Consider the following 26,505-nt stretch of genomic DNA (forward strand, 5'->3'; position numbering starts at 1 on the left):
ACAGGTTTGAGACCAAATTCTTTTGTAGTGAGCTTCTTTTACAAACCAAACAACAGTAACAAAAATACCCAACAAAACTGGAGATATAACTGCTCTAGAAAACTGTCAGATTTTTGCTTAATTAAATGAGAGGATAGATGTGGGGAGAGTGATGAAAAGACTAACACTGATCCAGATTGACATGTTGAATTGAAACCCTTTTGTACAACTACTTAAAGATAATTCAAGAATTAACAATATTAAATGGAGGCTGGAGATATAGCTCAGTGGTAGAGCACTTGGCAAGTATGTTTGAGGCTGTAGGTTCAGTTTGTAGCACTTCTGATAATGCATACATATTTGTATATGTACACAGTAAATGTGAAGACATTACATTCTGTGGCTTTTGCAGCCTTGGTTCTTGTATCAGAAACTACAAACTAACCTCTAGGAGGAATTTCCATGAAACGATACTAATATGGCTTCTGTTCCTCCTTAACCAGTCAACTATTTTCTTTTCTTTCCTTCTGTGTTAATCCTGTGGAAGCCACTCTCAACTCTTTCAATTTAGAAGTAATTCATTTAATGAATTTATGAATCACTGCTCAAATAACACACATTCTCTCTGTGTGTGTATATGTATATATGTATATGTATTATCATTTTGGTGGTATAGGAGGTTGAACTTGGAATTTGCTTAGGCAGACCCTCTACCACTGGAGAGCTGCCCCTAGTATGCCTTTGTTCTTTTTCTTTTTCAATTTGGTACTGGAGCTTAAACTCTAGGACTTGTGCTTTTGTTTGGCTTTTTCATCCAATGCTGGCCCTCTACCCTTTGTGCTACACCTCTGCTTCCAGCTTTTTGCTTATTAAATGGAGATGAGTCTCACTGATTTTTGTCTGCTCTGGCTGGCTCTGAACCATCATCCTCAGATCTCAGTATCCTGAGTAGCTAGGTTTATAGGCATGAGCCTCTGGCACCTGACTTTCTTACTTTTTGAATATGCCCCAGTTACCCTGGCACAGGATCCACCTATTTATTGTTCCGGAGTAGCTAGGATGATAAATGCACACCACTACATCCAGCTGTTGATTGAGATGGGTTCTTGAGTATATGTCCAGGGTGACTTGGAGCTACAGTCCTCCCAGTCTTAGCTTCCTAGATTGACAGATACATTCCATATATGGTAGAGATGGGGAGAGTGTGTTCTTGGAACTTTTTGCCTGGTCTGGTCACAAATCAGGAACCTCCTAATTCCTGTCCCTCCTGAGTAGGGAAGCTTACAAGTGTGAGCCACTGGCAACCACAACTAAAATTTTAAGTCGCCAAAGCTCTTTTGTATTTTTTTTTCCCTCCAGTGTTGGGGATCAAAATCCAAGTCCTCCTACACACTAAGCAAGAGTCCTGCCACTGAGCTACATGCCCAAATATGTTAAATTTTTTATTTTAACAAGACCCTTTCAATTGTTTATAACCAAGGCTGTGACAGTGGTTGTTTCTTCAAGAACTGTCAATATATAGATATTTGAGCTCTACTGAAGAGTATTTTGAGGAATCTACCCCCTTTAAAAAAAAAAGAAAATGAACTATATAGTTTTATGTTTTCAAAGTTTGAAAAAGCTTCTTTTGTACAAAAAGCTCTAAGTGTTGCTTACTGTCTAGATTATAGTAAGTCTTCTGAACACATAGATCTTGTCCTCATCTTTCCCCGCTCTTCTGTTAAAAGAGGACTGCTCCAGGCAAAAGGCCCTGAGTTCCAACCCTAATAATTCCAAAAATATAAATAAAAAATAGCAATTAAGCAAATGAATAAATAAAAGAGGGCTGCTTTATGACTGTTTCCCAGTATTGTTTAATATTTTTATGTTAGTAAAAGCTTAATATGGGAGCTGAGAATGTAGCTCAGTAGTAGAATGTTTGCCCAGCATGCATGAAGTCCTGGGTTTGATCCTTACCACCACAAAACTAAAGAACTTCCAGTTGATTGAGAAAAAATTTGTTTTAAAATATGCTTAATTAAGCTTCATGTTGGTGGGGTGGCTTAGGCCTGTAATTTAAGATACTTTGGAGGTTGACATCTAAAGGGTCAAAGCTTGATATCAACTATTTCAAGCTTTTTTATTTTTGGTGGTATGGGGTTTGAACTCAGAGCCTTGCATTTGGGCCTACTTGCTCAGGAGTGATGTCTCTATCTCTGCATTTCGCTGATTATTTTAGAGTCTCACAGATTTATATGCCCAGTCTGGCTTTAAAACCATGATCCTCAGATTTCATCCTCTTAAGTAGCTAGGATTACAGGCATGAACCACCAGCATTGGTCCCTTCTTTTATGTTGCTTCATGTAAGCTGATAGTCTTGTTTCAGTTTTAAAATACATTTGAAGGGACATGTACTTGAGAGGAAAAATGAGTTAAATCTTTTAGACAAAACATCTGGATTTTCTATGATTTATCAGTAATTTATGCTACATTGTCTAATTGTAGCAACTAAAGAAATAACTTTTCATGATGGTAGTGTTTGTTTTTATTTTATTTTATTTTATTTTTTTGGATCTGGTCGTGGGGCCTGAACTCTGGGCCTGGGCACTGTCCCTCAGCTCTTCAGCTCAAGGCTAGCACTCTACCACTTGAGCCACAGCGCCACTTCCAGCTTTTTAATTTTTTTTCTGTTTATGTGGTGCTGAGGAATCGAACCCAGGGCCTCATGCATACAAGGCAAGTGCTCTACCACTGAGCCAACTTCCCAGCCCTGTTTTTATTTTTATCTCAGAACACTGCCCAGGCTCCTAAAGCCCCAGACTGATACCCTCCCCCCCCCCCAAAAAAAATGTAGAGCTCAACATGAATTCCTTTTATTTCAGACAGCTGGTGGAATATGAACCTTGGAGGGGACCCTGAGCTCTTTTGCTCAAGGCTTGGGCTCTACCACTTTGAGACACTTCCGGTTTTCTGGTGGATAATTGGAGATAAGGGTGGGGAGAGGAGGAGATGGGGAGGGTTGTGTCTCACAAACTTTTCTGCTTGGGCTGCCTTTGAACCAGGATCCTCAGATCTCAACCTCCCGTTGAACTAAGGTTACAGGCTGAGCCCGGCTTAACTTGTACTTTGATCCTTTAAAACTTTGTTTGCTCCTTAACTATGTACTTCTATATAAAGATCAAACGATTTTCATTGGGGATTGCAGATTTAGCTCAGTGGAAAAAACACTTGCCTAGCAGGTGCAAGTCTCTGAATTTGGTCCTCAGCACTAAAAAAAAAAAAAAAAAAAAAAAAAGATTTTCATTGAAGCTTAAATGATACACCTTTTTTTTTTTCAGTTGTGGGGCTTGAACTCAGGGCCTGGGTGCTGCTGTTGAACCACTTTGTACTTAAGGATAGAGCTCTACCACTTGAGCCACTTCTTGTTTTTGAGTGGTTAATTGGAGGTAAGAGTCTCACCTTGACTTTACTGCCCTGGCTGGCTACCAGGGGCAATCCTCAGATCTCAGTCTCCTGAGTAGCTAGGATTACCGGTGTGAGCCACCAGCATTGGCTAAATGATGCACTCCCTCTCTCTCACTTTGGGATTAATATGTCTGGCATATAATACTACTTTTCATTTATTCAATCTCATTAAAATGTTGAGCATTGTGCTAGGTGCTGAAGATACATTAGTAAACAATAAATATCTGATCTTCATGGAGCATTATGTTCTACTCTGTGAATGCTGAATGAAATCAGGAGTTATTGCATACAAACTAACAAACATTAGTTTATTAGACAATAGATTAAAAAAGAGGAATGGGAAAAGCTTAATGATCAAATAGATCATTTATTAACTATTTCCTAGTTTAAGTTAAATTATTTGAAATAACTTGATGAATGATGGCCATTGTCATCCTGGTTGTCATTCTAATACTTGTGTTCTGTTACGAACCTGGAGTAAAGGCTTCAGGTTGCTGAGTAAGTCACAAAGAGGGACTTCCATTTTAGCTCCTATAGCACTGAGTGCCTCTGATAGTGCTGGCCCCAAACTACATCATGGTTGTTTGTTTATTGCCCTTCACTCTTGAATATGAACTCCTTAGGACATCATGTCTATTTTAGTCATCACTTATCCCAAGCCACATAGTATATGTTATTAAGGATTTAGTGCATTAATCCTTGACCAGTCAAAATACAATGTCGGTAAGACCACAGCCTGCATTTAGCTAGCTTTATCCACCCAAGAAGACCTCTTACCTATTTAGCTTGTTTACCAAGTACTATCGTGGATTTTTCATTTTTATAAAAGTCTTGTTACTTCTAATCTTAACTCTTTGTCAGTTCACTTGTTTTGTTTTTTGTTTTTGGCCAGTCCTGAGACTTGAACTCTAGGCCTGGGCACTGTCTTCGAGCTTCTTTTGCTCAAAGCTAGCACTTTACCACTTGAACCACAGTGCCACTTCTGGCTTTTTCTGTGTATGTGGTACTGAGGAATCAAACCCAGGGCTTCATGCATGCAAGGCAAGCACTCTCCCACTAAGCTACATACCCAGCCCACTTCACTAGTTCTTAACTCCTGCTCCTTTCTGCATTTCAATTGTGTCTACTCTTAATTCACAGCTATCTATTGGTTCAGATAGACTAGAGATTGGTGAATTTTAATTCATCATTATTTTAAAGACCTTGTCAAGTTGTTTTTCCTTTTTGGGGTCTGTTTGCTCTTGACAACTTAAGCATTGTTATACAAATTAAATGAGATTACTCTATCCATGTGTTTAACCACTAGAATTGAAAACCATTACATAATAAGAAAATACCCATGCATCTTTTTGTTTTAATTGTGAAAATACCATGCAGAGGGTTACAATTATATGGGCAAGGTCCCATGCATCTTAAGCTTTCTATTTTCAGTGTTGAATCCCCCATCTTCCTCCCTATTGGTTCTCTATTTTAGTAAATTGCAATTATATTGTCTGTTTGCTGAAACTGAGTGACCTTGGTGTCATTATTGATTTCTGCAATGTACCACATCTGAATCTTCAGGAAATTCTGACAACTATCTGTAGCTTTCAAACATAAAGCTAGCAATTGACCATTTCTCATTTCCTCCATTGCTACATTATGGTCCAAACCACCTTTCCCACCAACCTTCCCCACATTATTCTTAATATTGAAGCCAAACTCCATAAAATTCTTCTGCATAAAATTCTCCAGTGGCTTTATTTCCCCTCAGAATGCAAGTTAAAAAGTGTTTAGTGACCCTAGAGGGGTGTACATTGTCTAGCATTCTGATCTAGCTGTACTAGCCATCTTGCAGTTATCAAGGGAGAGTGGAAATCACTCATTTCCGGGCTTTTGAAAATTTGACTTTTTTTTCTATTTGATCTATCACATACATGCATGGTTTTCCCCACTTTATTTTCTCTGTGAAGGTATTTCTGACTACCCCATGTAAATCCTATTCCCTTGTCTTATTTTTCTTAGATTCTGTCACCATCCAACACAGTTAACTAAGAGAAAAATTTAAATTTTATTTGCCTTACTCTAGAATACAACAAGCGTGAGGCATGGATTTATATTTATACTATATCCCAGAATCTAGAAAGGAGTGAGGTGCTGGTGCCTCAAAAGTATAATCTTAGGTACTCTGGAAGCTGAGACCTGAGGATCGCATTCAAAGTCAGCCCAGGCAGAAAAATCTGTGAAATACTTACCTCCAGTTAACCATCAAGAAGCAGGAAGTTGGGGGCTGGGAAGGTGGCTCAGTGTAGAGCGCTTGCCTTGCATGCTTGAAGCCCTGGGTTCGATTCCTCAGCACCACATAAGCAAAAAGAAAAAAGCAGGAAGTGGCGCTGTGGCTCAAGTGGTAGAGCGCTAGCCTTGAGCTTAAGAGCTGAGGGACAGTGCCCAGGCCCAGAGTTCAGGCCCCACGACCGGACCCAAAAACAAAACAAAACAAAAAGAAGCAGGAAGTTGAAGTGTAGCTCAAGTGGTAGAGTATTGCCTTGAGCTAAAAAGCAAAGTGAGAGTGAGAGGTCCTTAGTTCAAGACCCAGTATTGGCACAAGAACAACTAGAAGAACCTAGAAAGGTGTACCTGATATATAGTATAATAAAATAATTAAGATATTCATGAAGAAATAAATAAGAATCATGTTATTTCAGCTGCGTCCACATGAAAGTTAATAATTCTTTACTTCTACTCAATTTCTTTTGTACTTCCTATAATTGCTTTGTCACACCGTCACCATTCTTATCAAACACCCTATGTTCACTTTTTTTGTTTTTGGTAAGACAAAATTGACAGTGTCTATATACTTGGAATTTATCATCCTCTTGCCTTCAATGTTATAAATATATATCTTGATTTCCTTTTGCTCTTCTCAACTCCTACTCTTGGCATCAAGGTTTGTCTTTATGATATCACTTCAGCAATTATTTTATGTAGGTATATGTAATATATTTACTTATTTCTAGAGTTCATTCCACTATTCCTGAAAGAAATTTAAGATAACTGATAGCTAGAAAGAAAATAGGAATGATTGGTTTTCCTAGTTGGTCTCTAATGACTTACTCTCTTTTATTATCTTCTCTTGATTGATAGGTTTCTTAAATGCTGATCATCTCAAAGTTCTCCATTAATTCTTTTCAAAAATCATTTCTTTGCTTTAAAATACCACTTGTATTATGATCCTTTCTAATCCTTTTATCTCCAGCTGAGATTTCTAAGTTCCACTTTAGAATTTTTGTACCATAGACTTCTTCATCTGTATTTAATTGAATATTATGCTAGTATTTTTTTGGGGGGGGTTAAAATGTAAAAATATGGTCACAAATTTAATTGGGAGACTTAGCCAGAGAAACAGGTAATACTGAGACATGCAGACAAACTATATATACATATATTTATTATATTATATATATAATTATTATATGTTACATACACATATATACTTCTGAAACAAAATGGACATGTGTGTATGTATATATATGGTATGTGCGTGTGTGTGCACATGCGTGCGTGTGTGTACATGTGCATGCGTGTGTGTACCACACATGCAAGTACTTGGGCATGAATGCAGGGCCAGAGTGTTGCCCTTTAACTTTTTAGGCTCAAGACCAGTGCTCTACCACTTGAGACATAGATTTGCTTCAGGCTTTTTGGTGGTTAGAGGTAAGAGTCTCTTGCATTTGTTTGCCCGGGCTGGCTTTGAATTGTGATCCTCAGATCTTAGCCTCCTGAGGACTAGGATTACAGGCATGAGCCATCACCAAATTACCTTGCAATACTCTTTCCTAATAGAAGTAGGTGAAGGGGTATTAATAGACCCATAGGTATATTCATAATGCTTAAGATTCCTCCCAAACATGTTATTCCTATATTTATTACTTTGATTTGTAACACAGCTGTGCATACCTTTGTTAATTAAGAAATCTGAAATCCTAATGTGTATATCCAGTCAGTTGGCAGTTTTACAGATTGTTATTTACTAAAATTTTCCTATTTATTTCTTTGTATCATAGCCATCTTACTCTATCTTTGGTTCATTTAGTCAGTAACAGTCATTGAGTAGCAGTGTGTTTACTATAAAGATCAGGTTCCATTGGATCTAGGAAAGGAAAAAGGGGGGATAAAATAGGAACTCTTCTGAAGGTCACAGCTCAGTGGGTGGGGCATCGACAACTATGTAGAATAATAAATGATAGATAAAATAAAATGATGGAGAAAAGTATGGGAAACAGCACAGCTAGAGAGTGTGTTTCAAAGCAGAAGTAAGCTAGATGAAGGATTCCTAGAATAGAGAAGAGGATAAAGTGCTTATATAAATATAACCTTGTTGCTTTAACAGTAACAAATGTTACTTCAAAGACAAGACATTTAGTACCTGATTTTTGTTATTGTTTTGTTTGTAGTAGAGGATTTGGTGAGAATTGTTTGTAGAGGATTGATGAACACATGGTCTTGTGTTTGCTAAGCAGATGCCCCCCAGACCTTCTGAATTCTTAATATTACTATTGCCCTGAAACAAAAGTTTAACTGATCATAGTTAATTTAAAAGTTAATTTACATAGTTAATTTACAGTAATGGCACATAGCTATATAATAGATCTTTGTTTCTTGTCAGTTCTATATTTGTGAATTTGCCTACTCATGAAGATTTATTTTTGCCTCCAAATTGATACTGAAGGTGATCTGGGGTCATTTGCAGATATACATGTTTATAGTAGCAATTTGAATCTTACAAACCCACTGAGGATGAATAAGGTAGGAGTTAGCATTCTTGTATCAGCTTTTTTATGGTAAACAGATTTCTTTTTCATGGTTTATTTAGTGACACATTATTTTGTGTGTGTGTGTGTGTGTGTGCTTTTCTGGGTGATTTCACTGTTTTAAAGGGCTCGTAGCAAAGTGCAGGGCATTATCTAGTTATGCCTACATATAAGCAGGTTGTAGTGTGACTTGTAAAAATGCTGTACGTCAGATATTCATGTTTAGGTATGAGTTGTAATACTGTTAGCCATAAGTTAATATCAGTAAATCAATAATATATCTTTAAATGGAAATACATAAAAGGTTAAGTATTGATTGGTTTATTAAAAAATATGATCAGAAGCTGGCAGGAACTTAACTTTGCATTTTTCTTAGAGATAGTGATTCAGAATTTGCTAATTCAGCATCCACAGCAATTTAATGGAATATAAATAACAAGAAGGGCAATAATGAGAATTGACTACCATCAGGCCTTATTTGATTTGGGGAAATGGCCAACATAATTTATGACCAGGACTAATGAATGAGCAAAATAGTCTTTCTTTGTTTTTTTATAATCCATTTACTACTTTTTGATAAATATCTCACCTTATCACCCAAATAATATATCCCCCTTTACCCAAGTTGAGGATCAGTCTACACATTTTATTTTCTGGGTAAAATTAAAATAAAAACTAGAGTTTTAAAAATTTTTGTCAGGGCTGGAAAGGTGGCTCAGTGGTAGAGTTCTTGCCTTGCATGCATGAGGCCCTGGGTTTGATTCCTCAGCACCACATAAGCAAAAAGAAAAAAGCCGGAAGTGGTGCTGTGGCTCAAGTGGTAGAGTGCTAGCCTTGAGCTGAAGAGCTGAGGGACAGCGCCCAGGCCCAGAGTTCAGACCCCCCCCCCCCAAAAAAAAATTTTGTCAGATGTAATAAAATTGTATTAATACTTTTTTTAGTTGCCCTTTCCCGCCATCAAATATACTTTGTATAAAGCAGGAGGCACTAAATATTTCCTGTTAAGGAACAAGACTGTAAATATTTAATACTTTGTAGGACATGCAGTGCCTGTTGGAACTACTCAAATCTATCCCTATCTGGTGAAAGCAACCATAGGCAATAGGTATTATTTTATATTATTTTTCATGTAAACCTCTTGGGGGCAGGGACTGTGTCTTTACATTCTTATTCTTCATGACTCAAGCAGTAGTATGACATGTAAGTCTCCATAAATTTTACCTTGATGTATTAACTTAATGTAGCTAATAAAAAGTTATATTTTAAAAATATTAAAAACTCAGGCTGGGAATGTGGTTTAGTGATAGAGTGCTTACCTAACATGCATGAAGCCCTGGGTTTGATTCCTCAGTACCACATAAAGAGAAAAAGCCGGAAATGGCACTGTGGCTCAAGTGGTAGAGCTCTAGCCTTGAGCAAAAAGAGCTCGGGGACAGTGCCAAGGCCTCTTGAGTTCAAATCTCAGGAAAAAAAATATTAAAAACTCATAACTCATCCACTTAAAATTAAACTTCACGCCTATATATCTATCTATCTATTCATTATATAGTCTAATCTATGAATGTTTTAGGTAGTCAGTAATCTTGGCTCTGTTTATTTGAAATGAGGCAGTCAGTGGCCTAGTTTTATAGTAATTAATGAATACTATGGAATATGTTGGCTAATTTTTATAAACTACTTATTTTTGGTAGCTGCCAATTAAATGTTTGAATCCTGTTTAAACCTTCTTGGCTGCAGCAATTTATTTATTTTTTCCCACTCCTGGAGCTTGAACTTTGTGCCTGGGCACTGTCCCTGAGCTGCTTTTGCCCAAGGCTAGCACTCTACCACTTGAGCCACAAAGCCACTTCTAGTCTTTTCTGTGTATGTGGTACTGAGGAATTGATCCCAGGGCTTCATGCATTCAAGGCAAACATTGTACCACTAAGCCACATTCCGAGCCCAGAAGCAACAATTTGTGTCTTCGTAGATATAATCTAAAGATAATTTGTAGTTAAAATATGATACTGACTTAAATGGAAAGAAATGTTTATAGTTACAAACAATAGGAGAGCTAAACAAATATGCTAAATAGTAGTGTATCTTCTCCTTCTCCCTTACCTCTTGTACTATTTTTTTTTTCTTTGTAATACTTGTCTTAGGAGCTTCATGTTTTCACTTAGGCCAAATACTCCTTTCTTTCTGACTGACCATTTAAGATATTTTCTTTTTAAATGTATGAGGAAAAAAAAACTTTAAAAGAGCATAATGAAAATGGAAAATTTCTCATTTCCCAGTGTTGCTTTTCTCTGAACATTGCTTTACTTTGAAAGTATATGTGAACTGAACACATGTGAATAGCACTATTCCCACAACTTTAAAATATTGTTTTAAGAAATCCTTTAATCTATTTTTATAGAAGAAAAATAGAATTGTTTTACAAATAAAAATGAACTTCCCTTTATACTTCATCTAAGACTATTTCCCTTAAATGTGCATGTGAGAGGTATGTTTGATATACTTAAGTTCATAAGCTGAATTGGGTCTGATAATCAGTGCTGCTTGCATGAGGCTGTTAAGCCCTGAAATGTGGCTATTGTAATTGATAATTTTTTTTTTTTTTTTTGGCTCCGGTCGTGGGGCCTGAATGAACTCTGAGCCTGGGCGCTGTCCCTCAGCTCTTCAGTTCAAGGCTAGCATTCTACCACTTGAGCCACAGCACCACTTCCGGCTTTTTTGTTTTTTGCTTATGTGGTGCTGAGGAATCGAACCCAGGGCCTCAAGCATGCAAGGCAAGCGCTCTACCACTGAGCCACCTTCCCAGCCCCGGAATTGATAAATTGTGTAAGTATAAAATACACACTGGATTGCAAAGGTTTAGTTCTTCCAAAAGAATTTAAAGAGCCAAATACCTTGTTACCTGCCTTTAATCCTAGCGTTTCAAAAGTGGAAACAGGAGACATAGTTTGAGGCCAGCTTAGGCTAAAAATTAATGAGGCCCTATTTCAAAAAACAACCTAGGCATGATGATGGTTTACATTTGTGTTCCCAGCTGCTCAGGAGGCGGACATAGGATCATGGCAAAGTTAGTATGAGACCATATCTGGAAAAACAAAACTTGGAAAAAGCAAAAGGGACTGGGAATGTGCCTTAATTCTAGAGTGTTTGCCTAGTACGCATGAAGCCCGGGGTTCAATTTCCAGTACCACCTAAACAGAAAAAGCTGGAAGTGGCACTGTGGCTCAAATGGTAGAGTGCTAGCAAAAAGAGTGAGCAAAAAGAAGCTCAGGGATGGTGTTAAAGACCTGAGTTCAAGCCCTAGGACTGGCAAAAAAAAAAAAAGAAGGAAGGAAGGAGAGAGAATGAGAGAGAGAAAAAAAGCAAAGGGATGAGTAGAACAGGCTCTGGTGAGAGTAGAAGTGGGAGTGGAGGCACGGGTTTGAGAGAAGGGATGAAGAAGGTGAATGGAAATGAATATAATCAATTTCGTTTATTTGTGTGAAAATAAAACAGTAAAAATCTGTTAATTTTAATTAATTTTAAGGAAGAGGAATGTGATAGTTGAAAAGTGATAGAAGGAATGAGGTTGATTGGAATACATTGTATACATGTGTTAAATGTCACAATGAAATCACTGTATACAATAAATACATGCTTTTATGAATACTTTTTAAAAAAGCATTTACGAATGCTTTTAAAATAAAGTAAAAGGAGTAGGAGGATACATGGCTTATGAATTAGAACCTTGATAGAGGCCCCAAGTTTAATCCTCAGTACTAAAAAACAAGAAGTAGAGAATCTGGTTGATCATTTGTATGTTGATTACATGCTATAATAATCATGCCTTGTACTTAATGGGTTAAATAAAAAAATTAAAAGTAATAAAATTAAAAGTAATTTCACATGGGTTTATGTTTTTTACTTTTTAATAAAATCTGTATTCTACAAGTATTTAACTGATATTCATGGCTTGCACTTGTGGCTTGTTTTATATTTCTGTTACATAGTACTGTCCTAGACTATGTGATCTTTGAACATGAAGTTACATGATCAAATATCAGTATATCAAGACCTAAGATAGCTAGTAATTCTGTAGTTTTCTTTGGATATCTATTTAATGTTGAAAATCAATATAAAGGGGCTGGGAAGGTGGCTCAGTGGTAGAGCGCTTGCTTCATATGTGTGAGGCCCTTGGTTTGATTCTTCAGCACCACATAAGCAGAAGTGGCGCTGTGGCTCAAGGGAAGAGCACTAGCCTTGAGCTGTGCCCAGGGCCAGAATTCAGGCCCCATGACTGACCCCCCCCAAAAAAAAAAATCAGTATAAAGAATATTTTAAAGCTAGGGATAGTGGCTCATGCCTGTAATCCTAGCTACTTACAGGAGGCTAAGATCTGAGGGTTGTGATTTGAAGCCAACCAGGACAGGCAAGTCTTAGGAACTTATTTCTAATTAACCAGAATAAGATGATAGAGGTATAGATGTGGCTCAAGTGGTAGAGCACTAGCTTTGAGTGGAAAAAGCCAACCAAAAGTGTGAGGCGCTGAGTTCCAACACATACACAGTTCCAGTTCAACACATACACAATACACAAAGAATATTTGAAATGATTCCAGAATGCTAGAAAAGTATATTAGCTGACTGTATGCTTATATTTTATACTAAGCTTTCCAGTAATTTTTTGTAAAAGACAATATTAAGTGAGTTGTTATTAGGAAGTTTTATTTAAGAGACATTATTTAATAAAGTTTAATCTTTAAATATTAGTATGTAAACATTCAATGAGTAACAAGCATTTAATAGCAGAGAGTAAATCCATTCTGTACTCCCCCCCCAAAAAATTTAAGCATAAAATATTTCTGAACTCCAAATATTTTCAGATAGCTCTACATGAGCATAGAAAATTTTTATCAACTTATTTAAAAGTTTGTATAAACGTCTTAAAGCAGTTTTATCATATATGCTATATTACTTATTTACCTCAATCATAACAATCTGACAAAGCTGATAATTAGTGTTAACTTCATTCAACATGTGGAGAAACAGGTACAGATTTTTTTTTTTAAAGTCCCAAGCCACACAGTAATTAAGAGTCCAGCTCTAAAAACTGTGTTTTTAACTACTAAACAATTTACCTGGTGCCAACTTGGCAAAAGTAATAACCACTGAACATATTTGTGTTTAAAGGTTATATACTCAAATACAAGAGGTGTAAAAGAGCCTGTTTATGTTTACTTGGATAAGCCTGTACTTGGATAAGGAAGTAATATGAATCATAAAATTCAGGCCTGAATATCTCCCATTTAAGAATTAAGTATTGGCAGACAATGAATTAAGTATTGGCAGTAAAAGATAAGGCCTTTTTTCTCTCAAGTATTTTAATGATAGCCTGAATTTTATTTTATTTGAGATAGAGCATTGCTGTATTCCCCCAGCTGACCTCAAATTTGTGATCTTCCTGCCTTAGCTGCCTAAATATTGGGATTACAGGTACCACACCTGACTCATGACTTAAATTTTAATAATTTTGCCTTAGGTTTTCAAAGGTATCCATCTTAATATGTCTTTAATTATTTATAAGAAACTAAAATGATTTGAGAATTGAAAAAAAAAACACTACAATTGTATGGGCATGTATGCTTCATATCTGTAATCCCAGCTACTTCAGGAAAAGGAGATCTGCAAGACCAAATTTCAAAGCTAGCCTGGGTAGAAAAGTCCACAAGACTTTTCTTAAAGCTAAACTAAAGCCATGGCTCAAGTGACAGGCCATCCTAGCAATTGTGAGACCCTGAGTGCAACCCCTGGTTCTGCCAAAAAAAAAAAAAAGAGAAAGTAAAAGTAATCCTATCTTCGCTATGTATGAACAAAAATCAAAAGTAACAAAACTAGTTGTTTTTTTTTTGGTGTGGTTTAAATGCTATCTTTAGTACCTGTAATTATCTAAATGTATTTTCCTAAACTAATTGTTGAAAAAAGGATTTGTACTTCTGTAAAAATAATTTATGTTTTTCAAAAAATAATTTTCCAAGTTAGAAAGCTTTATTAAAGTGTTGAAAATGGTGTAAATGTCATTAAGATTTTTACTTAATTCTGGTCCATGTCTTACGAAAATAATGACACATTTCCCTCTAGCATTATTGACAAAGCTTCATTGTGATTAATTTTAATTAATTTTCAACTTTTCTGATGTAGTTAAAAAGGTTAAAGTCATTTCTTTAAAATTGTTTTAATCAAAGATATAAATAAGTTTACCTCAGTAAAAGGACTTGAACCATGTACTTTGTAAACATTTAAAGGGAGTAAGGGGATGTGCCTCCGCCTTTTTTTTTTTGGTCCTGGGACCCTGTCCCTGAGCTCTTCAGCTCAAGGCAGGTACTCTACCACTTGGGACACAGTGTCACTTCCAGTTCTCTGGTGGTTTATTGGAGATAAGAGTCTCAATGGACTTTCCTGCCAGGCTGGCTTTGAACCTTGATCCTCATATCTCAGCCTTCTGAGTAGCTAGTATTACAGGTGTGAGCCACCGGCACCCACCTTGCCTGTGCCTTATTTTACCTCTATTCCCTCATATTTTTTTTCCTGTTTTTTTTTTTTTTTTCTTTTTAAACCTACCTCTTCTCTTTTTGTTTGACCAGGTCTTGCAAATGTAGTTTGAACTGGCCTCAAATTCAGTTCTTTTGCATTAATCAGCAGAGTACTGGCATTATGTATATTACCATACTTGCTGTAAATTTTTCTTTTTTCTGTCAGTTGTGGGGCTTGAACTCAGCATCTGGGTGCTGTTCCTGAGCTCCTTTTATTTCAGGCTATAGTTGTACAACATTGAGCCATAGTTCCATTTTCAGTTTCTTGATCATTAATTGGAGATAAGTTTCAAGGCCCTTCCTGCCTACAGGAATTGTTTGGAATTGTGATAATCAGATCTCAGCCTTCTGAGTAATAGGATTACAAGCTTGAGCCACCAGCACCTGGCTCTTTTTTTTTTTTTTTTTAATAAATAAACTTAATTATTATTTTTGTTGGTTGTGAGGCTTGAACTCAGGGCTGGGCCCTTTCCCTGAGTTCTTTCCCTCAAGGCTAACACTCTACCACTTTGAGCCACAGCTCCACTTGTAGTTTTCTGATGGTTAATTAGAGATAAGAGTCTCACGGGCTTTCCTGCCCAGGTTGGCTTTGAACCTCAAGCCTCAGATCTTGGACTTGAGTAGCTAAAATTACAGGCTTCAGCCACCAGCTCCCAGCTTAATTTTATTTCCTTATGTCAATATTAGAGCTTGAATATAGAGCTATGTGGTCTCACTTGGCTTTTTCACTCAAGGATGATGTTCTACCACTTGAGCCATACTCCTTTAGTCCTTGCTTTTTGCTGATTAACTGGAGATCAAGGTCTTTCAGACTTGTCAGATCTCAGCCTCTGTAGTAGATAAAATTACTAGCTTGAGCTACCAATCCTCAGCTAATAGCCTATTTTTTTTAATGCAAACAATTTTATATTTTGTTTAAAAAATATAGCAGCCTTTAAGAAAAAAATTCTATCACTTTCTAATCCTAGATATTATTTCGTTTATTCATGCTTTCTGCCACACATACATCTGTAATAGCAAATATGTAGGAATATAGCTGATTATGTTGGCATGCATCTATAGTCAGGCCCTTCTTAGGAATCTGAGAAAAGAGATCACTTGAGCCCCAGAATTTGAGACCAGTCCGAGTAATACAGCTAGACCTAGTCTCAAATAAAAGATAGGCATTATATAGTTTCTCAACTGTTTTAAGCAGCTTATAGCTTTGTTTTTATTTTTAAAATTAATTTTGTTTTTGTGTGTTTTGAGGTTCAAAGCCAACCCAGGCAGGAAAGTCCATGAGACTCTTATCTCCAATTAAAATCATCAGAAAACCAGTAGTGGAGCTGTGGCTCAAAGTGGTATTAGGAATAGACGCCCCCCCCCCCCCCCAGCACATGCTAGGCAGATACCATGCCAATTCAAAATACCCCTAACACTGTTTTTATTGTTACATTTAAAAATATTTATTAACTAAGTTTTGTATACAATATGCCTGTACTGTTTCCTTTACAGACTTTCTGTTTTTGTCATAGGTATTTGTAGAGATGACAGTTCCCCTCACAAGAGAGGCAGCAACAACAAAAAAAATCTCATATCTCACTCAATTTAGGATGACCAAACTTTAATGTAAAAGTATTGTGTAATGGATTTTCAACATACTAGAGGGGACAGCTCAATATGGAAAAGAGAATGCAAGAGTAAAAGTCTCCAGTGTATTTGAGGGGTGGGGAGGAGCATGCCAATTCTGGGACTTGAACTCGGGGCCTAGCTGTTGTCCCTAAGATTTTTTTTTCCTCAAGATTATTGCTCTACCACATGTGCTCTACTGGTTTTTGTTTTGTTTTGTTTTGTTTTTTAAGAGTCTCAAGGACTTTCCTGCCTGGCTGGCTTTTGTGATCCTCAGATCTCAGCCTCCTGAGTAGCTAGGATTATAGTAGTAAGCTCAGTAATACGCAGCTAACAGTATGCTTTTTAAAAAAATTTTTTTATTGAGACTGATTACATAAATTTCACAGTATTGCGAGATAGTAATACTTAAAGGCACAAACACATTTTAACCTTCACAAGGCAAATTGTCTTTATCATGGTCTATGTTTGTGAATTTTGACAGCACAACTTCCACTTTGGGTGATAACGTACATTTTTTGCCTTTTGCTTAGTGTAAGCTGTTCCCTCTTTCCCTTTCTCATCACTGACCTTGAGTTGCTTAGTTCGTTTTCATCAATGTCCAGTACAGTTGATGGCCCCCGTTTCCCTCTGATTCTGTGCCCTCCTACTACTTTTATTTTTGTTTGTTATTTTTGCCAGTTGGGGGCCTGAACTCTGGGCCTGGGCACTGTCCCTCAGCTCTTCAGCTCAAGGCTAGCGCTCTACCACTTGAGCCACAGCACCACTTCCGGCTTCTTCTGCTTATGTGGTGCTGAGGAATCGAACCCAGGGCCTCATGCATGCAAGGCAAGCATTCTACCACCTTCCCAGCCCTTTTCCTCCTACTTTTTAAAAGTAGTCTTTCAGTGACTTTTGATGTTGACATTTTCCCGAAGGTTTTGGATTTGGAAAGAATCTTTTGACATTGAATATTCTTTTTAAAAAAATTTTTATTGTAAAAATACTGTACAGAGGGGATACAATTACATGAATAAAGTAATAAGTACATTTCCTATGGAGTATTGTTACCTCCTTTGTTTTTCCCCTACCATCCCTTTCCTCCTCACCTCCCCAACTCCTTGCCCCAAGTTGTAAAGTTCGTTTTCAACATAGTGTCTTGTTGAATATTCTTTATGAGGCTAAAAGACATGCGAACTTATAAATCCCTGTACATATAGAAGCCTAAATAAATGTTATAAATTTCAAATACCAAGGTGTTCATAAAGTCGAATTTTGCGAAACAGGAAGTCATAGCTGACAAAACATGCAAAGATGTACCATTCAGAAAGTGCTGAATCATCATTGCTGGCATATGAAATAGATGTTTTCTTTTTGTTAAAGATAACATGTGACCATTAGCTTTTCATTATATTTCAAACATGTTCATTTCCTTGTGAAGTTTTTTTCATGTTTACAGACATTGAGATATTTACAATATGGACTTAGTATAATACTTTTGACATTCTCTTTATCCCATCTTCTCAGTATTACATTGGAAACAGGTGAAGAGGGTGTAGCTCAATGGTAGAGCACTTGATTAGATAAATGTGAGGTCCTGGATTCAGTGTTGCCTCCAGCACTGAAGGAAAAAAAAATATATAGACGTGAGAATATTATTTGAAAATGTGAGAAAACCATATAGGAAGTAAGAATACAGCAAAAGTATTTCTCATATATATTCAAAATACGTTGCATGGGGAAATGTAGGCATCTGAAAGTATATAAATATAAATGCTGTCATTTAAACTTAATTTTTAAAAAAAGATGCAACATATAATCTTAAAAACCATAGAAAAAGGACTAGGAGATGTACTAGCATCTAACAAGGATTACCAAAATCTGATAGGATAATTTTTATTTTATTCTTTTATTTCACCGTACTTTCCAGAATACTTGTCAATGATTATATACTTATAATTAGCAAAATGTGCCTTAAAAGAAATATTACTATTACTACCCCCTTTAAATAGTATATCTAGATTTAAAGTTCACTCACTTAAATGTCTTACAAGAACAAGAGTATGTTGTAATTTAGTGCTTTTCCCCTTGTTGTCCTGCGTACAAAAATTCTGTAAATAGTAACCAGAGGAGTGGTGGTCTCATTCTGTTGGAGTGGAGGTAACTTGAAATTTCAATAAGTTGAAATTTGGACAGTAAGCTTTTATAAATGAACACTAGTTTGCTAGATTCATTAATGTCACCAAATTTTTTTTAAAAAAACAGTTAAAACTACTAGCTAAATTGTATTTATATCTTTTATTTATTTTAAAGTATGACTTTTTAATTGTATGACAGAAATGGAAGGACAAAGGAGGAACAAATGCAGCAATGATGTTGAAAATGAACTCTACACTTTATGGGTGGGGAAAAGGGGGAAAAACAGAACAAGGGAAGGGGTAACATTGTTTTAAAAAAAATGTATCCATTATCTGATTTATGAAATGGTAACCTCTCTGTATATGGCCTTTATAATAACAATTTTTTTTTAAAAAGTGAAATTTGGTCTGACTTTGTCACACTTCTAATAGACCTTCCTCCCTTCAGGACTTTTGAAAATGACTACTTGAAATTTCTAATTTAAACAGTTCATATTTCAGAATTGTATATTTTATAATTAAATAAGTTGAAATTGAAGTTAAAATATCTAAAATAAATTCAGGGCATTTTTATTTGTACAATAAATTGGTAACATTTTAACCTTAAGATGCTTAATGACTTTAATTATTTTTGTTCCTTTTTTACTTACAGTGGAATAAATATGTAATTACTACATTATGTGCTGACATTCTGGTTTGTTAAATCCACTTGGTTTTTCAAATAGGAAATAAGATTGGTAGAGGAGAAGGAAAATGAATGGTTAATTGAGGAGGAGGGGAAAACAGCTTAGTACTTTGACTAGAGGCAGCTGGGAAAGTGACGTCCTGTAGCATTTGCTGTTCTAGAAAGTACGGAGACACGTAGTGAAAATGGGAGGATCTGGAAGGAGGCCGTCTCTGGTGTAGTATATATTTATCTGTGAGTGAGCTGTTGGAAAGGAATTAAACACGGAGACGGAGAAGCTGTCTGCTTGCTACTCGCTGCCTTAAAGGCAGCTAGGCTGACTTGCTAATTTGCTTTAACTTTTAAAATACTAAGCTTGCTTTATTTTTCTCAGAATCATTGTCTTGCTAAGACTGGGGACGCTGTTTTCTTTTACAAAGGGAAATCTAAGTTTACTTCAAGGCGTTCGAAATGGGGAAAGACTATTATGGCATTTTGGGAATTGAAAAAGGAGCTTCAGATGAAGATATTAAAAAGGCTTACCGAAAACAAGCCCTCAGATTTCATCCCGACAAGAACAAATCTCCTCAGGCAGAGGAAAAATTTAAAGAGGTCGCTGAAGCTTATGAAGTATTGAGTGATCCTAAAAAGAGAGAAATATATGATCAGTTTGGGGAGGAAGGTAAGTATTCTACGTATTTCTTTCTGTCCCTTGGGCTCTGTTTCTTTTTCTGTTTTGTTTTGTTTTTTTTTTCCTCCTCTCAACCTTTTCATTCTCATTAGAAAAGGTTTTAAGACATATCAGAAAAGAAAGAAAGCAAATACAAGATAAAAATAAGCTCTCATCTATGATTGTTGGAGTATAGCTATGAATAAAATGTTCTTGTTTATCTTTGAGGGAATTTTAACCGTTTTGCATTATTTATATTCTACCATGAGATTTACTTGTTAACATTTTGTATTTTAAAAAAACACCTTAAATTTTTATAACCATGAATGAATAATGTCAAAAGTCTTATGCAACCTGTTTCCTAAAGAATTTTCTGCCGAATTGATAATCTTCAGTCTTTACTTCAAATTCTGGGTAGCTTATTCTTTATTCACAAAAGCAAAAAAAAATTTTTTTCCTTTTTAGAGCAAGGCTAGTTTTCTGAACAAGACAGAGTCGTCTATCTTAGAAGCAGAAGGCACAGGCATTTAGCTTCCAGTTGTTTTTGGCAGTCTGCCTGGAGAGGAAAGAATTTTCCTGATGTCATAAAATACCAGAACAAGTTTTTAACTTAATTGTAAACAGTAATTGTGTGCCAAGAAAATGAGATCTTAGAAATACAGTTTTTGACCTAAAATGGCCACCTAGTTAGAACAATTGCTGATTTTATTCTAAAGGTAACTATTCCTTTTGAAAATTTACTGTCTACCCTTGAAGAGGAAAGTAAGACAACTTCTCTTTTTTTCTCCCAGGCATACTTTGCTTTCTTGCATTGTGAGATCAGAAACTAATGTAGTGGGGGTAATTTAAGAATTTTCTTTTATCAGTCTAAATTTAAGTCAAATTTGTTTACCATCTCCATATGCATGTAGCCTTAGAGTAAGGCTATTTTAAATTACTAATTAGCAACAATAAATTCCTACAGGCTTTAGGATTTTCCAATTTTAAAATCATGACTAAGATACTTTTTATTTTTCTCCAAAATCTTTCTTAAGTTACTGTAGGTGTGAAAACATTTGTTATCTCTTTTCTTTGTTCAATGCATTTAAAAACCAAAATTTCCTAATTAGAAGTGTATTCTTAAAATTGAGTCAAGCAGTGACTACTCATTTTGATGAAACATATTAGACGGAGACAGGCAGGGTGACTGTATATGGAGAGTTTGGTTATTCCCTTCCCTTTGCCCCCTTTTTAATCTGCGAGGAGTTAAGTTTATATTATAGTGAGAATCTGCAATGTCAGATTCTTACAAAGTAAATACTGAGGAAGGCAAATGATAAGTAGTTAAATTTTGTATGTTCCCCATGACTAAACTACTCAAAATGTAATCATTTGGTTCATCTCAAAACCTAAGTAGAATTTTGAAATGTGCTAGTAATCTCTACTCAGGTTAAAAGGTTTAGTTTGTTATGGAGTGATAATGTAAATTCCCATAAAAAAAAACAGATATCCACTGTTTTAAATGTAAGGTATTTGGCCCTATCTCTTTGGTTTTTCAAGTATATATTTGCTGTGACTAAGCCATAAGATTCAGGCTTATTAAGGATAATTGTCTTCAATTTTATACGTTTCTTGGTTTAACATTACATTTTTAAAATGCTTTTCTTAAATGATTTTTTGCTCATGGGTCACTACCAGTGAGTGAATTAAAAAAAAAAAGTTCAGTGTTACCTGTATACCCAGAATTCTTTTGTTGCCCTTTATTCAATCACTTGTATGTCCTGTAATTACACACACACACACACACACACACAGACAGACAGACAGACAGACAGACAGACAGACAGACAGACAGACAGACAGACAGACAGACAGACAGACAGACAGAGTACAATAGTGGCTAACTCCTATAATCCTGTTCAGGAAACAGATCTGATGATTGAGGTTTGAAGCCAGTTGGGGCCGGAAAGTCTGAGACTCCTCTCTTGAATAAAGTACCAAAAAAAAAAAGAAAGAAAGAAAGAAAGAAAAGAGCCAGAAATGGGACTCTGTTACAGTGCTAGCCTTGAGCAGAAGCTCAAGGACAGGGCTCAGGCCCTGAGTTCAAGCCAGAGGAGTGGCACACATACACACAAAAACAAAACACCCCCCCAAAACAACTCAAAAAACTTGTAGATTTACTATGAGAGTATGGGAAAACCTTTTTTTTTCTCTTAGCTTTTTATTGTTTGTTCTGTGCCTGCCTATTCAATGTTAGTTCCTGAAGTTTCTCCAATAGCAATAAAACACTGACACTAATAATTTACTTGAAATGAGGAATGATAATTTGCAGGACCCATGACCTATCAAATGTATGAGTTAATACTAAATTTATATATTTATGAATTAAGAAAACTAGTGATTCAGTTTATTCATGTTATGAAAATTTCTAGGTTTAATTTGGTGTGTGTGAGTTAGTACTTGGGCTTGAATTCAGGGACTGGCCATTGTTCCTTAGCTTTTTCACTCAAGTTTGGCACTCTACCAATTGAGCCAAAGCTCTACTTTGGGTGTTTTGGTGGTTAATTGGAACTAAGAGTCTCAGCTGGGCATGTCGTGGCCCATGCCTATAATTCTAATTACTCATGAGGCTGAGATCTGAGGATCACAGAAGCCTCAGATCACGTGATATGAGAATCACAGGTAAGAGTTCAAGAAACTTTTACCTTCAATTACTACACCAGTGCACGCACGCGCACGCACACACACACACACACACCACACACATGCACGCGCACGAACACACACACACACACACACACACACACACACACACACTCGTAGTGGAGCGGAGCTGTGGCTCAAGTGAGAGAATAGCCTTAAGCGAAATAGCTCAGGTACAGTGCCCAAGTCCTGAGTTCAAGCCCCAGGACCAGCAGAAAAAAAAAAGTCTGATGGACTTTACTGCTGACTGGCTTCACACCCATGTCCTCAGATCTCACCCTCCCAAGGAGCTAGGATTGATTGATTACAGGCATGAGCCACTGGCACCTGGCTAAAATTAATTTTTTTCTTAAAGTTTGGCAACTTTTAAACTTACTAGATGATACAGCAATTCCTCTCCTAGAAATGTATAAAAGAGAAACATGCCCACACAATAACTTAAACTTGAATGTTCATAGCAGCGTTATTTGTAATGGCTCCAATCTTAAAAGCAATTTAAAAGCTACTGCCAATTAGTATGGATAAAGTAGAATAAAATAAATTAATGGGACCAATTTAATGAAATATGCTATAACATGGATAAACCTCAAAAAGTATGCTCAATGAAAGAACTCAGATATAAAGAGTACATATTATATAATTCTGTTTATATGAAATGTCTAGACACAGCAAATTTAAGAAAAAAAGAACTTGTCAAAGGCTGGAGGTAGGGATAAGAATTAGCTACAAATGGGGCTGGGAAGGTGGCTCAGTGGTAGAGTGCTTGCCTTGTATGCATGAGGCCCTGGGTTTGATTCCTCAGCACCACATAAGCAAAAAGAAAAAAGCCGGAAGTAGTGCTGTGGCTCAAGTGGTAGAGCGCTAGCCTTGAGCTGAAGAGCTGAGGGACAGTGCCCAGGCCCAGAGTTCAGGCCCCACGTCCGGACACACCCCCCCCAAAAAAAAGAATTAGCTACAAATGAAAACTTAGAGAACTCTGGAATGATGGAAATATTCCATAAATGGATTGCAGTGATGGTTGCACAACTCTGTAAATTTCCTATAATTGAATTGCATGTTGACAATGGGTTAATTTTATGGCATATAATAATCTTTTTAAGTAAACAAATTTTCTCCATAGTTGAATCACTTCAAAACAAAACCACGAACTACAGACATTTAAAGTTGGATTTTGCCTCCTCCAAAAGTTTCATGTATAGTTCTGAGTGGTTCAGTCAGTGGATGTGAATAGAAATTTGTATTAAAGGATTAATTTTTTCATATACATCCTCATTTATTCTAGCTTCCTAATGTCCTTTTCTTTGTGCTGTCCTTATTATATTGCTTATTGTTTAATTAGTCAGTAATTTTCAGATACTGAAAGGTAGTGTTTAAATGATCAAATTTTATTCACTATAATAGTTTCTATGAATTTGCTTCTCTTAGTATATATATATATATATCCATATATATCCATCTATATACATATATATCCATATATATATATGGTTTTTTTTGGTTGGTTTTGGGGCTTAAACTCTGGGGCTGGATGCTATCCTTCAGCTCTTCAGCTCAAGGCAAGCACTCTGTCACTTGAGCTACAGCACCACTTCCAGTTTTCTATTGGTTTATTGGAGATAATAGTCTCGAAGTGTTTCCTGCCCAGGCTGGCTTTGAACTGTGATCCTCAGATCTCAGTCTCTGAGTAGCAAGGATTACAGGTGTGAGCCACTGGCGGCCGGCTAGTTTATATATTTTATCAGTGAAATCTCTGTATTATGTGTTCTAAAAATATGAAAGTCATTTGGAATTTTGTGAATTAAATCTATTTAAAGAATTCCATTCTATTAACTCTCTGAGATCTTGCCATAAATCTGGATTTTACATTAGATTTCTTTAGAGTTACTAACGTGCCGTTATTAATTTTTTCTTTGAAAACCTAGTTCTTTTCCAGTGCTCTTTTCTTTTGGTAGACTTGTAGTCAAGTTAACTAGTTATTAGTGGAAGTCATTCCTATGGACAACAAATACATTTTTTTCCACAAATTAGTGGGTGGGTTTGTATTTTTTTTACATAATTTAAACATTTTAAGATAATTGTTTTCATGGGCTGGGAATGTGGCTCAGAGGTAGAGTGCTTGTCTTGCATGCATGAGGCCATGGGTTCGTTCCATTCCTCAGCATCACCTGAGCAGAAAATGTCAGAAGTGGTGCTGTGGCTCAAATGGTAGCGTGATAACCTTGAGCTGAAGGGGCAGTCCCCAGGCCCAGAGTTCAGGCCCCATGACCGACAAAATAACATAATTGTTTCCAATAAGTTTTAAAATAATTTTTAACAATTTAATATTGCCTTTTTGTTGTTGTTTTGTTTTGAGCCACAGCGCCATTTCTGGTTTTCTTGTGGTTAATTGCCAGACTGCTTTGAACCTCGATCCTCAGATCTTAGCCTCCTTGAGTAGCTAGGATTACAGATGTGAGCCACCAGCTTCCGGCTTACTTAATATTTTTAAAATAAACAATATTGATAAAATAATTTTGATTCTAGACTGTATTCCCTGATCACACAAAGTGATGATGGTGACTAGGAAAAATTTTGGTTAGAAGGAATGTAGTTAAATATGAAAAACTTCCTTATACTAATTATACATAATTAAAAATTAGCAAGCTTCAGTGACTCAAGCCTGTGATCCTAGCTACTCAGGAGGCTGAGATCTGAGGACTGTGGTTTGAAGCCAGCTAACTGGGGCAGGAGAGTCTATGAGACTCTTACCTACAATTAGCCACGTAGTTGATGGCATGCTTATTATATTTCAAATGTTAGGCAGTACAAGTGATAACTGCTTTAATAATAATTCTTATCATATTACAATGTCATGAATTTTGATAAGATTGTCTCGGTCATTATTGAAACTTCATTCTTTTGGGGAAGGGGCTTGAACTGGGGATTGAACTCTTTGTGGGTGCTATTGATCTTTTTTTTTTTTTTTTTTAAGGCTAGTGCTCTACCACTTGCCACAGCTTCACTTCTGGCTTCTTGGTGACTAGAGATAAAAGTCTCACAGACATTCTCTGTCTGGCATTGAACTGAGGTCCTCAGATCTCATCCTTCTGACTAGCTAGGATTATAGCTGTGAGAGCCACTGGCACCCAGCTTGCATTGGAAACTTTGTATTCTTTGATAAAGTTACCATTTTGGGGAGAGAGGGGAAGAGATTTTACAAAGTCCAAACCCATGATGAAATAACTTTAGGTAGGGTTTTGAATTTTCTCCAGAGCTGAGTTGAATGGTGAAACTCCTAGTTTCACCTGTGGGATCATAGGTGCACACCACCATGCCTTGCTTATTAGTTGAGATGAAATATCCATACCTTTTTGCCCAGGCTGGCCTCAAAACAAGATACTCCCAATTTCAGCTCCTAAGTAGCTGGGATTATAGACATACATCACTGTGCCTGGCTGTCATTAGCTCTTTAACATTTGAAGTTATGGTTATACTACTAAAGTTTATTAGAGATTTGGATGAGTTATATTTCAAAAGTTTTTATCCTGTTTATATTTGTTGTTCTTTTTGTTGTTGTTGGTGGTGGTCATGGGGCTGGAACTCTGGGCCTGGTCACTGTCTCTGAGCTCTTTACCACTTTGAGCCACAGCACCACAATTTCCTGTTAGCTAATTGGAGATAAGAGTCTCAGTGACTTTCCTGCTCTGGCTGGCTTTGAACTGTGATCCTTAGATCTATCAGTCTCCTGAATAGCTAGGATGGGGGTGAGCCACCAAGTGCCCAGCTGTCATTCATTTTTGTAAGGAATTTACCTAACTCTCATGGGAGTATATATCATTCAGTATCTGTATTTTGACAAGTTTCAGATTTTTAGGTCTCGTTCTCTTTAGATATTAATAGAAAAAATAAAAATTTAGGCATAATTTGATGTGGTTAGATGTTACATAATACATACGTACTTTTAATGGAAGAAGCTAAATATATAGTAAGAAATATGCAAAACTAAG

General features: G+C 36.4%; 1 protein-coding gene across 6 annotated transcripts in view; it reads left to right on the forward strand.

Moving 5' to 3' along the window:
• The window catches only part of Dnajb4 (DnaJ heat shock protein family (Hsp40) member B4), a 37,863-nt gene that overhangs the window by 5,621 nt on the left and 5,737 nt on the right, over positions 1–26,505 (forward strand). For 3 of the 6 annotated variants that reach the window (XM_070007367.1, XM_070007364.1, XM_070007368.1), the window contains exon 2: positions 19,608–19,849. The exons of 1 other annotated variant lie outside the window; for it this stretch is intronic. In XM_070007367.1, coding sequence (XP_069863468.1) covers positions 19,639–19,849 — 211 coding nt within the window. In that variant the 5' untranslated portion in view covers positions 19,608–19,638. Of the gene's footprint in view, positions 1–10,646; positions 11,037–19,561; positions 19,850–26,505 lie in introns of those variants that run through there. 2 more of the 6 variants (XM_070007365.1, XM_070007363.1) reach the window with 2 other exon arrangements.

The sequence above is a fragment of the Dipodomys merriami genome, unplaced genomic scaffold (assembly GCF_024711535.1).
Source record: "Dipodomys merriami isolate MVZ:Mamm:240054 unplaced genomic scaffold, mDipMer1.0.p SCAF_7, whole genome shotgun sequence".
In the NCBI taxonomy this organism is placed as follows: Eukaryota; Metazoa; Chordata; class Mammalia; order Rodentia; family Heteromyidae; genus Dipodomys; species Dipodomys merriami.